Source organism: Mus musculus, chromosome 11 (genome assembly GCF_000001635.26).
Source record: "Mus musculus strain C57BL/6J chromosome 11, GRCm38.p6 C57BL/6J".
Taxonomy (NCBI): Eukaryota; Metazoa; Chordata; class Mammalia; order Rodentia; family Muridae; genus Mus; species Mus musculus.
Genome location: NC_000077.6, coordinates 42421815 through 42436715, shown reverse-complemented (window position 1 = coordinate 42436715; position 14901 = coordinate 42421815). Strand labels below are relative to the sequence as shown.

At 38.1% G+C, this 14901-nt stretch overlaps 1 protein-coding gene across 6 annotated transcripts in view; it reads right to left on the bottom strand.

Moving 5' to 3' along the window:
* Gabrb2 (gamma-aminobutyric acid (GABA) A receptor, subunit beta 2) overlaps window positions 1-14901 on the bottom strand; it is a 213077-nt gene that overhangs the window by 195876 nt on the left and 2300 nt on the right. For all 6 annotated transcript variants that reach the window (XM_030245560.1, NM_008070.5, NM_001362649.2 and 3 more), the window contains one exon: window positions 14068-14135. In XM_030245560.1, coding sequence (XP_030101420.1) covers window positions 14068-14135 — 68 coding nt within the window. The remainder of the gene's footprint in view (window positions 1-14067; window positions 14136-14901) is intronic.

Sequence of the window (14901 nt, the reverse complement as noted above, 5' to 3'; positions counted from 1 at the left end):
TCCTTGCTTCATGAACTAACCCCTCAGTCTCCATTCATAAACAGAATATAGAACCTATTTCATGGATTCATTTGGAAGTAAGAAGTTATTTTTAAATTGTACCATTTAATAGAAATTTAATAAAATGAGTTTTAAAATTAGTCATAATAATTTTCCAGTTACACTGTAAATTATAACTCATTTCCAAACTGAAACTTTTCATTTTCTTTCGAATTAAAATGTTTTTTAAAATATAAAGCATTATTGCTTCAAAGAACAGAGAAAATCTACATATGCGATATACTTGGATTCCTATCATCCTATATTATATAAATTCAAAAGGGCAAAATCTGGGTGTGGAGTGAGTCATTGGTAGAGGGTGTGGTTCACATATGCAAGAGCTATGTTTCAGTTAGGCAGAAGAAGAAGAAAGAAAAAAAGAAAGAAAAAAAAGAAAGAAAGAAAGAAAGAAAGAAAGAAAGAAGGAAGGAAGGAAGGAAAGAAGGAAGGAAAGGAAGGAAGGAAGGAAGGAAGAGAGAGGAGAGAGGAGAGAGGAGAGAGGAGAGAGAGAGAGAGAGAGAGAGAGAGAGAGAGAGAGAGAGAGAGAGAGAGAAATCAAAAGTCAATTTTGGGTAATCCTTATATAGTCCTTATTGATTGCATACTTCATATATTTTATACCAAGCAGACATTAACAGTGTAAACGTAAGCCTTCCTTCTCTTAGGTAGTGAAGACATGCTACAGACTCATGGACAAAGCTTGTTATTTTTGTCATTCACTCAATCTCTCCCACTCCCCTCTCTGTGCCTCATTTTAAAATAAGTCAGCATAAAAACAGCAAGCAGATGAGAACTGGAGAAGAAATAAAGAAATAGGGATCAGAATCTAAACCCTACCCATCCACAGCTGTTCAGTCATGCTTAAAACTCTTTGTCATGCTGAAGTTTTTTGTCTGAGGTGTTTCTTTAAAATGAACCATAGTTCATTTCGTTCAAGATCAATGATGAAGAGAGTGATTTCTGAAGATACACTTCAGTGATAGGCCATGGCTACCTAGAAAGCACAAGGAACTAACTTGATTCTCTTGCAAATGAGTAAATGAGCAGAAGAGAAAATAAAATTGGAATTCTTGAAACCTCCGCATAATCACGAAAAAAAAATCAGTGTTTAAAGATGATTTTTGTGATTGACTGAATCACTAGGTGCTCTGTTGCACAAATTGTGTCAATCTAATTTGCCAGAATAGCCAAAGCTATGTTTCATTTAAGCCTGCTTTTTAAGAAAAATAGGCAAAACTCAAAAATATATTTTTCCTATTTCAGACATTTGAAGCTGCAAGATAAGAAAAATGTGGATATATAGAAGACATCAAATAGCTAATTTTCTCTATTAAGGTCCCACTACCTAATATTCCCATTAACAAGAGAAAATGCAGAAAATAGATCTTGAATTTTACATGATTATTAACAATTTCCATTTTCATGGAAATTAAAAACTCTAAACCAATAACAAAATGACAAGTAAATGTTTTGCATTTCTTTAAAAGATATGCACCAGAGACCAGGGAGGTGAGATACTCTCAGGACTCCAAGGAAGGGCTCTTAAATGAAATGCCCAACAGTAGGGAGAGGGAACTTACAGAGCCTACCTAGAGCAGGAAGACAGGGCATCAAGTGAGGGATGGGGTTGCCATCCCACAGTCACATCTCTGACCCATATTTGTTCCTGTCTGAAAGAATTACAGGGATGGAAATGGAGAGAAGCCTGAGGAATAGAAGGTCCAGTGACAAGTCCAAAGTGGAATCCAGCTCAAAGGAAGGTCCCAAGACCTGACACTATTACTGAGGCTATGGAGCACTCACAAAAAGGGATCTATCATGACTGCCCTCTGAAAGACCCAACGAGCAGCTGAAAGTCAGATGCAGGTATTTGCACCCAATCAATGGACAGAAGCAGCTGACTCTTGTTGAATTAGGGAAGGCTGAAAGAAGCTGAGGAGAAGGGCAACCCTGAAGGAGGCCCAGCAGTCTCAATTAGCCTGGACCCTCCAGAGCTCTCAAACACTGGACCACCAAACAGACAGTATACACCAGATGATATGAGGCCCCCAACACGTATACAGTAGAGAACTTCCGGGTGTGTGTTCATTCAGAGATGATGCACCAACCCTCAAGAGACTGGAAGCCCCAGGGAATTTAGAGGTTAGGTGGCACCCCAGGGGAGTGGAGACATTCACGTGGAGTTGGGGGTGGGGAAGAGGTATGGGATATGGAACAATGGGAGGGTGGATGGGGGTAAAGTATGGAGTATAAAAATAACAAAAAATTTGTGTAAATATCATACTTGAATATGTTTCTTAATATATAAGTGAATGTTTCTTTATATATATATATATATATATATATATATATATATATATATATATATACACATTGACATACATGTACTGCTAGAGTCAAACAGACTGAGGTTTCAAATCTCTTTGATGCCTTTATCATCTTGTGGCTATAGACAAATTAATAACTCGAAATTTAGTTCAGACATCTGTCAAATGAGCAACTATTTCTTTTAGTTATTAGGATAATTGTGTTTTGGTTTTGGTGGTGGTGGTTTTTGTTTTTCGAGACAGGGTTTCTCTGTATAGCCTTGGCAGTCCTGGAACTCACTTTGTAGACCAGGCTGGTCTCGAACTCAGAATTCTGCCTGCCTCTGCCTCCCAAGTGCTGGGATTAAAAGTGTGTGCCACCACGCTGGGCAGTTTTTTTTTAATTTAGCTCAAATAAAATAAAAATCTTTCTAGACAGTCCAAGCACTCAGTAAAATCTCCAAACAACAAATTCAAAAATACTGTGTGTAGAGATATTCAAAATCACAAATTATAATTTGGATACTAAATTATGACCTTACCTATAATGTACTTTAGGCACCTTAGCATTCATACATATGTATATTCAAATACACACACACACACACAAACATACACATATATGTATGTGTATATCTATATCTCACATGTGTTTATACAAAGGTTATTATTCATCTCCTTATGTATATCTATGAGGTCCTTATGAAACCAGGAACCCACTTATAAAATTGTAATACTTTTAGAAAATAAATATTAGGGATAGTTTTCATAGAAAATACATAAACATGAAACTGGCACTGTAAAATGGAGTTTTTACCATTTTATTATAGAAAATTGAAAGTTATAATAATTATCAATAGTCAATTCTTCCTATCAAATGAAGTGATGGGTCAAAGTATCAAAATCTATTAATCAGCAGATTTAAAGTGACATGATTCATTGCATGTCAATATATAAACTGTACATATTAATATACAACAGTGGTTTTATAATACTGTTAGATAATAAAACAAGGTGTTATATAAAATATTTACCAATGCATTTATAATAGATATAGAATCACTATACATTAATGATTATGAGATACACAATCATGTTACAAACCAGATTTATCTATCTGAAGTACTTAATCCAAATGAAAGACTAAAATAATAGAATTTATATATAAATAGGTATCTATAAATAATTTATAGATATCTATAAATTAAAAAAATACTAGTGGGAAAAATGAACTTTGTAGAGTATTTGTTGAGTTAAAATAGCATTGTTATGATATGGACTTGAAATATCTAGAAATGTTTGCACATTGACGTTCCACTCTCCAGTGAAATGTGGCAACTGGAGGTGGTGGGGTCTTCAAGAGATGGGATCTGGAGGGAAGAAAATTGGTCTTTAAGGGCGTGGCCTTAAGAGGGAGATTAGGGCCTGCTCTGCTGCTCTGAGGTGAATAGGCATGTTCTAGCCTCCTCTCTAGCCATGGAATGCTGGGCCACTACAAGCTCCAGACATCAATGTCCAATGACAGTGGAGTAAACCGCCTGAAACCAGGAGCCAAAATAAAACTCTCTTGCTTCTCTCAGGTGTTCTATCAATGCAATGCAGAGCTGAGGAATGCAACTGCGATGTGAAAACTTACAGGCAGACATGTTAAAATATTTTTGATTAATAGTCTTGAACAAATTGGATGTTGAGTTGCTGATTTTTAAGATGCTCAAACAGCCAGGCCTTCCATTGTTTAAATGTAAGATAATGTGGTATGTATGTCTATGTGTTGATATGTCACATCTAGATAAGTGCCAGAGGGGTCCAGAGGCATTGGATGCCCTGGGCTTGGAGTTATAGTCAATGGGAAGATACCTGGTATGGGTACTACGAACTGAAATCAGGTTTTCTGTAAAAGCACTACACCTTGTTGCCAAAGCCTTTATTATAGTTAGAGACTAGCCAGTTATTTCCCATTTCCTTTCATGATGAAAATATCAAATTCACTTCTAATCTCACTATAAACCATTGTTTCTAAAAGAATGTCATCTGCTGACAATGTGAGTCTATGATTCCTGAGAGCCTTTTGACATGTGGAATGTTGTTTCATGTTTCCCAAATCATGTTCTAAGCACAGATTCAGAAGACATGAATGCTAACATAGAAAAACTCAAGGGTCACAGCATCTCATTGCACATTGCATATTCAAATTCCTATCTCATCATCTGAAATGGTCTTATCTCGATCTTCCTCTCACTTTCAGCTTCTGCAATAAAGATGAATTCTACATAGTAGAGAAAGACTTAACTCTTAACGTAAAATCTACTTCAATACCTACTGTATACCCTAACTAATAAGGTGCCCCCTTTGGTTAGCACTTAATGAGTAGTTTCCAAAAGGCTACAATGACAGTGCTTTCTCTATGGCTCCAACAAATTCAGCCCTCACTGGTTGCACATCTGACGATAGCCAGGCCTCTGCTGTACTTGCAAAGGCTGGCTTTCCAATCTCTAGTCTTCCTCTGTGGCTCACTCACACATCCCTTTCCTAAGATGTACATTGGTTCACCTTTAAAACTTCATTAATTTAATTGTTGCTGTTGTGTTAGAAGGAAATTTATTTCATCTTCAATTGCCTGAGAATTGCTTATAGAGAAGACCTCTTGGCAGGGAAATGGACACTGGGTGCCAACTTACAGAGCACAAAAATGAGACCTGGCAATAGAAATGCCTAAAGCACATTAACAAAACTGCCATCAAAAGCCAACAGGCAGACACCTCTCCAGACTTATCCATACAGATTGCAACAACCCATTTATCCTCTTGAGTAACACACAACATGATAAAATAATGTAATATAGTAAATATTTGGCAAATAAGATGCATAGCTGGAAACATCATATAAACTTTTGTTTTATACCTTTTCAAGATTCATCAATATTAATGTTTTCTTCTTCAATATTCAGTTTTAGTGCATGTTTACATCACCCAAAATGTGTTAATTTTATAAAAACTGAGAATGACATAGCTGTGTAGATAGGAGTCAAGATAATATTGATACTTTAATACAGTTATGTCTTTTGCATATTTTGCATGTAATTATTAATAAAGGGGAAAAACACATTATGTGCTCCTTTATTTTTGTAGTCACTTACTGTAATTGTAAGCTCCTATAAAATAAATGCAACAGATTTCTTTTTTAATAAAAGGCAATGAGTAACTGGCAAATGATCATTATGTTCATATATTTCCACATCATACAAATTAAACAAAGAATGTAGGGCCACCTCATAGGAAGAACAACAATATTAACTAACTGGATCCCCCAGAGATCGCAGGAACTAAACCACCAACCAAAGAGTACAGATGAAGGACCTATGGCTCAGGCTGCATATAAGGCAGAGGGTTGACATCAATGGGAGGGAAAATCTTGGTCCTATGGAGGCTCAGTGCCCCAGCATAGGGAAATGCTCGGGCAGTGAGGTGGGAGTATGTGGGTGCATGGAAAAGCACCTTCATAGAAGTGGAGGGACTAGTATGGGAGGGGGGTTTGCAGAGAGGGAACCAGGACGGAGGACAATGTTTGAAATGAAATAAAACAACCCATAAAAAAAAAAAGAAAGCAAATACAAGTTTGCCTTGGTGACAGTGATGTTATGTATTTTTGTTACTATAATTGTAAATTGTGAAATTAAAATGCACATAAATGCAAATTAAAATGCCCTATGAAATTAAAATGCACAGTACATTACTGTAAAATAACTGAGCATTGTACAAACTGTGAATAAGAACACAAATTAAAATGTAATACACCCAAATAAAAACAATTTTAAGGAATTAACAAGAAAACAGATTTTTTTTCATACTCTTACATTGTTTACCCACAATAGACTTTTAAAATAAAAAAGAGAACAGCCATTAAATACAGAAAAACATTGCTCAGTAACAGTGCTTTTCCTTACTCGCTTGGAGAAAAAAAAGCACGCTATTCTTAACACCAGTGACTGTAAAAGACATCTCTTGATTTCTATTATTTAATGGCTGTCACTTGCATTTAATAAGTAGAAGCAAGAGGTGCTGTTGAACATTTTATAGTACATGTAGCAGCCCTCTACAATAGAGTGATATTTGACCCCATATACCAGCAGTGCCAGAGTTCAGATGGTATGAATGAGTCCAAAATGAGAAAGTGTACTTGTGAAAATGAATCCTTCCTCCCCTAAATAATTTTTTCTAATTTATACTCTTGTAGGAATTCTGTCATTGTGCAATGGGTTAGAAGAAATTAAAACATATATGATGCATTTCTAAAGTATGGCATTGAAGAGTGTCCCCCATCTGCTTTCTGTGTACAGTTTAAGCCCATAGTCAGATCTTTAGTTCACCTCCCATTCAAGTAAAGCCTTGCTGAGTACCCAGTAAGAGAAATAACAGATGATGTACTCTGAGAGAAAGCTAAAAGAAATGGATCTTAAAATCGGAATTATTCAATGGAGTGGTTGTTCAATAACACATGAAAAATTTAAAAATCCCATGCTTGTGATGAACTGTGGTTAGATCATGTAAGAAAGGGAAAACATAGAAGAGAAGGAAACACAGCATCTTGATAAGAATGAAGGGAATGGAAGAGTGAGGTAGTTTCATGCAGTGCCTCCCCACAGTTTAACTTCCTTAGAACAGTTTAAAGCTGTTGTAAGTGAAGTCAGAAACATAGGTGACGATTACTCATCATAAATTAGTAACCTTTATGATCACTTGATTGATATTGCTGAAGCACCACAATAAAATTAGACATGACGCTGACTGGTACTCATTAGCAAAGAAAGAAATGAATTACACAATCAGCTTCCTCAACTACTTGATGTCTTAGACAAAATCTTGATATATACTGGCTAAAGTTCCTGACCGAAGGAATCACTTAATTAAAATTGAGATGTTTGAAAACTAGGACAAAGAATGATAGTAACATCTTATAAATGACTGGCTCATCTAATCTATCCTCTAATTTCGTATACACACACCACCACCATCACCACCACCACCACCTCAGATGAATTAAAAACAAAACCATACAAAGTGTATCCTGGTAGAAAGGAAATGATCATAGGTAGACTTTGCTATGTTAAAAGTACAGTCTAAATGAGATGCTAAGATTGAGAGATGTGAAGGTGGTTATTTGCTGCCTGTGTGACCTTGAAAAAGCCATTCTTCATCTCCGCACTTAAGGTTTGTCTTCTCATAAATAAGTTGATTGTAATGATCTCAGCTTTTATAGGAGGTTTGAAAATGAGATAATGAGAAATAACACAAGGACTGCATAAGAACTCAATAAACAGTAGCTGCAATTCTTTTATCATATTAATGAGGTGATGATGATAGTGGTTGTTGAACACTGCACAGGTGTAGGAGGAGGTGGAGGAAGAGGAGAAAGAAGACAAGAGGGAAGAAGAGAAACAAGGTGGAAAGAAGAAGGATAGGAAAACATGTGAATAAGAGGAAGAAGAAAGAAATGAGGAAAGAGAAAAGGGTGAAGGAGAAAGAAATTGATGAAGAAGAAGATGATGAATGTTAAGAAGAGGAAATTGAGGGGGAAGAAGGAAAATGGGGAAACATGGAGGGAAGAAGTGTGAAAGAAGGAGGAAGAGGAAGAGAGTAATTTGCCAATACAGAGTATAAGAGTTTCTATGAGTGATCTGTTTAGAGCTAATCAGACCTGTTAGCCTGGAGGGCTCCCTATGCATTCCACAATAGCTGCGCTGTCTCTTCTGGTTCAGGAGATAATGTCTCCTCTGGTACAGAGAACATGAAAGTCTTCAGTAAAGAAATCCCTCAGCTTCTCACTCTGTTCTGTATTGCTCTTCATTGTTGTTGTTGTTTTTACTTTTGTATTTCTTGTTATTAGCTATGTTCTTCATTTTCATTTCAAATGTTTTCCCCTTTCCTAGTTTCATCTCTAAAATCCCCTATACCCTCCCCCCTCCACCTGCTCCCAAACCCACTTCCTGGCCCTGGCATTTCCCTGTATTGGGGCATTGAGCCTTCACAAGACCTAGGGCCTCTCCTCCCAATGATGGCCAACTAGGCCATCCTCTGCTACATATGCAGCTAAAGACATGAACTCTGGGGGTACTGGTTAGTTCATACTGTTGTTCCTCCTATAGGGTTGCAGACCCCTTCAGCTCCTTGGGTACTTTCTCTAGCTCCTTCACTGGGGACCCTGTGCTCTGTCCAATAGATGACTGTGAGCATCCACTTCTGTATTTGCCAGGACTGGCATACCCTTACAGGAGACAGCTATATCAGGGTCCTGTCAGCAAACCCAGACACTATTGCATATATTGTTTGTTGAATCTCCCACCTTTTGCCTCCTAGAGAGTATTTCTTGTCTAAAGTACACATGGCTACTTTTAAAGCAAATTTTCTCTCCTCAAAAATGTAGTTGGCCTCCAACCACTAAAGCATTTATCATTGTGCTTTGTTAATATGTCCCCGTTACTGTGACTGAGAAACAACACTCACAAACTTCTTCAAAGTGATTCCATAACATGGAAACTGATGGACCACTTGTTTCTCATCTAAACTCTCATGAGCATCAGTTCGTAAGACATTAGCTGATGGCTCTTACATCAGTAACTCCTTGGCTGCAAGTCAGGTGCCCACCATTCTCTTTCCTCAGCTCCTTTTCTGTTTTCTGCTACATAAACTGCAGTGCTCACAGGACCTCCATTTTTAGCTATCTTTTGTTTCTTTTTTAATTTTCTCCCCATACAGGAGTAGTACATCCCACTTACCTGACACAGTGTTCAAGTCTATGAGCAAGCCTCCTTTCTCTATTGTGGCCTTCTGTTTTTCAATCACCTACTAGTTACCCTCCCCCTTGAAGGCTACATACATGTAGAAAATTCAAAAACAGGGTTGCTCAAACTGAACACACCATCAGCTAATACGTCATCCTTCCAACCTCCACCACTATTCTGATCTTCTCCATAGCAATAAATGACACCATCAAATCATGGGATTCCTCCAAAGCATACCACTCCTGATCTGTAAGCTTGTGGGCTTTATATCTCCTTCATTGCTGTCATATCTTAACTCATCCATACACCCTAGCCTTTGTACTTAGCTTTCTTGTCTTCTCCTGACCTTAGACTTTGTTCTACTCCTGTTCTCCTGAATTTCAAAACCAACTTTTAGAGCTTGAGTCAGACAGTATGATTCTGCTTAGATTTTTGCATGAGTCCTTACTCTCTTTAGAAAGATAGCAAGCTCTTTAGTAAGGTAGGTAGGCAGGCAGGCAGACAGACAAACACTCATAAATACACATTCACACAAGGCACACATGGGTGCCCATGTGTGTGCACGCACACACACACACACACCCACACCCACACACACACACACACACACACACACACACACACAAAACTCTATATGATCTGATCACTTCCTCTGGCTACATCACCAACTCTTCACTATTCTCCCTAGGGTCACACCAGCATTTTCAACCTACTAACAGATTGATACCATTTCTTTCCCCTTTGCATAGTCTCATCTATGTCAGTTCTACTTGGAACACCCATCCACAGATCTCTAGCCTCCATTTTGACATCAGCTATGTAGCTCATCGTTATTCTATATTTTTATAATGTTCTATCCTTCAATGTACTTACAACTTGACATTGGAATTTAGTCTACATTATTTTAAATGGTGCATGTCTTCAAATTAAGCACTATGATATGACTCTATGCTGTATTTCTCCACATCAGCATTATAGATTGTAGACAGTTAATAGCAAATTTCTGTTATGACAATTAATTCTTCTTTCTGTGCTGGAAACTTCACATACTATCATAGACAATATTATTTGTTTGATATAATTCATCAATATTATAGAAGCAGATAGCAAACTATGTAGCAAATAAACCAACTCGTCAGACCAAATACTAAATGAGCATTGAAATTAAGCATCAAAAGACTGATAGAAGAGAGAGACCACTAGGCACCTGATTGGCTGCTGAACAAAGACATGAATGAAAAGATAAGATGTAGGCTAAGCAAATGTCAGAACCTGAGGCAGAGTTAAAGGTTGACACACACTTAAATGTATATAAAGTTACATGAGGTCAGGGCTAGGGTGATATCCTTTGTTGCTCTGTCCATCAGGCCTTACACATATCTTGCTTATAGTAACTGCTAAATAACTATTCCTTGAATGGAATTTTAAGCTCTGCAGCTGGCGATACAAGAAACATCTGTATATTTTTAAAGCATTACTTCTCTCCATTTGCCATTCCATAAAAAGGTAATTTTGTGAATGTGTTTACTAGAACTCTTTCCTGAAAAGTGAAATATTGCTTTAGTTGGTTGGCAAATGTGCCATTTCAAAAATGAAGAATCTGCCTCAAATGAAGAAAAAGCTATTTTGGTCCATAATTCTCAGAGCCAAATTTGAATCGTAAAATGCACTTTTCATCAAAGAATCTTAACAAAAAGATTCCTGCCAATTTAACCAAGACATCTAAAAATATTTCATTCTAGAGCCAAGCTTCCTGCTTAGCGGCATCTGACTGAGATCATGGAGCCCAAAGACTTTCCATTGGGTGATGGTCACTCAAGCGGAGAACCCGCTACAGTGTCACCACCTTCCAAAGACCTCAGAATGACACACTGTTTAGAAATTTTGGACTTCTTTCAGATTTTTATCTATTTCAAAATTTCCCTGAAACTTTTATGTGTTCAACAACTGCTATAACAAGCAACTGTAGCTAGAGATACGTGTAACTTGTAGATGGAAGTCTCTTAATGCTTATTCTGTATCATTCAACCAGGAAGAAATGGAGCCTTAATGAGGTACATGGCTACTAAAAATGAACACAGGACAGCAGGGCTGTATGCTGGGTGTGATGAATGCTTGCCTGTTTTTTACCCCCTCGTTAAGTTAAATGCAACTAATGTCATTTTATTAATCCTGGTAGTTATCTGGGACACTAGAAAAAGAACTATTCCCTCCTTTGACAATTAAGGATATAAAGACCCTTAAACTTTGAATAACCACAGTGTGACCAAGAAATGGAGCTGGCACCGAGCACTCCTGATCCAGCTCTGGGTCTTTCTACAAATATCACCTGTTCTTTTTTTTAAAAATCCCATCAATACACACTTATATTGCTGCAGTTCAAATATGTGACTGGTCTGTGGAATGCCATTCTTGAAAGGCAGATACACAATAATAAAAGTTACAGCTACCAGAGACAATAGGTCACAAGCCATATGAACAAACAAGGGCATTAATCAACCTTGAGATTTCACTTAAATAGTTAAAAAAATCATTCTTTAGATAATAAATATAATCAAAACATCCTAACCCTGGTAGGCCTTTGCACTAGATACAATACAAGCCTCATAGTGAGTTACCAATGGGGGCCTGATTCATCTGTTGCTTCCAAGTGAATAACCATATTTTGAAACAAAATAGTAGTTATATGTGTTACAAAACTGTTTTGGAGGATTCATTTTAGGTCAGTAAGACTGGAAGCCCAAAGTGTGGCTGGACAAATGCACTGGTGTCAGCATTAAGCTAAGAAAGGAGTCTGGCTTGGAATTTTTCACACCTGCTTCAAATCATTAATGCTACACTGTTGTCCCATTTACAAGCTGACATTTATTTTTGCACTTTCGACATCCCATGACTTCTCTGCAACAGTAAATAGCTCAAAGTGATTACACCCTGCCTCAGCTGGATCTATATTTTGACTAGCAGGTCTTGGCATTGTGTCCACCTCTGATCCCACTCCAAAATGGTACATGCAGGGGGAAAAGGTCAGTTGAAGTTTCTGAAGAGAACAAAAGGTTTAACACTCTATGCCATGTAAGGATATAATACCCTCAAGTCATTTCCAACCTATTTTAGTTACCTGGAGTCATTTTGTGAGCATTGCTTTATCTCATAAATATTTTTCTATGAGATACTTTGTGATGTCTTTAAAAAGCAGTTAGTAAAATAAAGCTTTATTGGAAGAAGATGAGCAAAAAATTTAAAATAATAAATGAGATACAAGTCTGACCAAGCATATGTAGAAAATATAAAACCTTAATTGATTTCTATTTAACTTTGACATTAGAAATTCAATTTAGAGCCAAGTACCTGGGATTGTAGAGGTACCCAGGTTAGGACACAACTTCAACATATTCAAGTCATCCAATGTTATCTTTCTTCTGTGTTTGTGTATCATACAATAAAAATATTCCCAGTTATTAGATTATAAACTTTCTGTTATTAAACCACTGCTAAGTTAGTTGATGATCCCCCCAGAGTCTCTGAAAAATGCTCAGAATCTTATGATGCCTTTAGATTGTTATTGCCCAGCATCTGTAACTGATATGCTAGATGCCACTTTGAATTCTGGGAATATGAGAACTTCTGTTAAATTTAGGTGAGAGCCAGGCTAAATCCTAATACTTCAAATTTCTTGAGTTAATTAGTATGCCCTAAATTTTATGTCCCAATGGCTGGCTTAGAAGTGTTTGTATAAAAGCTTACACATTTCATCTCTGTCTTTAATTATTTGTCCAGTCTCAAGACAGGAAGACAGGAGGATGTCATAGAACAATATGAAATGGGCTGTGTGCTATCAGATCTGAAAGGACTGCTGGAATATTAAGGCTCACTTGATCTAGATACACTGCCAAGAAGAAAAGAGGAGAGGAGAGGAGAGAGGGAGGGAAACAGGGAGGAATGGAGGGAGGGAGGGAGGGAAGGAGGGAGAGAAGAAGGGAAGGGAACAGCGAAGGAGGGAGAGGAAAAGAGAGGGAAAGGGAGAGGGAGAGAGAGAATTTACAGGAGAAATGTCCCTGAGTTAACTGGGGGAATCTGGGACACTTGTCCTTGTCATGTTATGTCCACAGTGCTCCAACGTGGGCAGCAGGGGGCGCTCCTGCATGAAGCATACCCCCCCAAAAGTGCTTCCCTGTTGGAGAACACAGGTTCTTCTCACACCCCTCTCTCTCTTCTTATCCTTTGTCCAAAGACTGAGTGTTGCTGACAATAAGTTGTGTGTGCTTGGTACACATAATGATTAGTGTTGCAGGAGCAGTAAGAAAGTACACTTGGTATTAATCTTGCCTTTTTGGATAAAGACTGGCCAGTTTTTTATTTGATTTCAGTGGATTAGCAGAAGGGGTTAAAGGAGATGGAAGGTGGTGGGAGGGGCAGAGATGTCAAATGTCATTAAGTACTAGGAATCAATTTCCTAAAGCAACAAGTGGGCATCAACACCCCAGAACTAATTACTTAGTCACTCTGTGAGAGTTTAGTTTGTATGATAGACTTCCTGGTAGGTTTTTGTTTGGTTGTTTTATTTATTCATTTATTTATTTAGTCACATTTAAATGCTCCTTTTACCATGACTAAGCCCCAAACACAGAACTGTAACTCGACAAACTGAGGCTTTCAGGAAGCTGTGAGAGCCATCACTTCTGCAGGGGGCCTTCCAGCATATTGCTGCCTGTACAAGTGAATGTGTGAGATACTTTACTCACTCTGTATTGGATCCAAATTGGGAAAAGTGCAAAAAACCAGCAGTTGTTTTGTAATTACACATGCCATGAATTCCAGAGCAATATACTATTCTCCTGTCCCCACATTATACACATATTCAAACATACTCCACCCCCCCCAGCAACTGCACAGCCCCCACACAGTCCCCATTATAGAGACGTATCTATGAGCATTAATACTCACCATATTGACCTCAGAAACCATATCAATGCTGGCAATATCAATGTTCATTCCTACGGCCACAGGGGGACCTGCAAACCAAGATGGTCAGCCATGTGACTTCTCAGAACTTAGTCATTCATACGAAGAGTTGTCACTGGGAACTCTAAAGAAACCCCCTCTGTAGAGCTAATCCATATATTCATTACTTTCCCATATCTTTGCAGTATGAATGTGGGGATACTCTTCTAGGAATATGCACACATGTGCTGGTCAGACAATGTTGCCAGCTCTGTCTACACATGTTGATGTCTCAGCATGTGAATTCCTACAACTCACAGAGCCCTAGGGATTCGTGTAGATTGCATTGAAACCCCCTCTTTTTTTCCCCACCCACTTCTGTGTGTAGGTTTTAACTCTTTAATTCCATTAAGAGTCTGAGCAAAATTAAATGGCCACACTAGCATATCTGGGGCTCCAGGGAGAGATGCCCCTTTTTCCTCTGCTATCTTTATTCTCAATTCCCCAGAACCCCTTCTCCCCTATGCCATTCGCATATAGGGCTGGGTGGAATCCCGACATGAGCCACTTTAAACCATGGCCAGAACTCTTCTAAAGTAGATGGGCACAGAGAGTTGAAGCCACCTCTCAGCCAACCGCCTGCACACTGTGTCCTCAAAAATACTCACATTATAAGACATCCCCGGCTGGGCACACTGTTAACTAAACTTAAGAGGTTTGTATCTCAAGAAACCTCAGACTGGGAACAAAGATGTATCACGGTGAAGGAGAACGAGAGCGGTTACAAAGTCTGGTCACACTCTAAGGGGGTCTTCTTGAAAGACCTCTCAAGTGCTG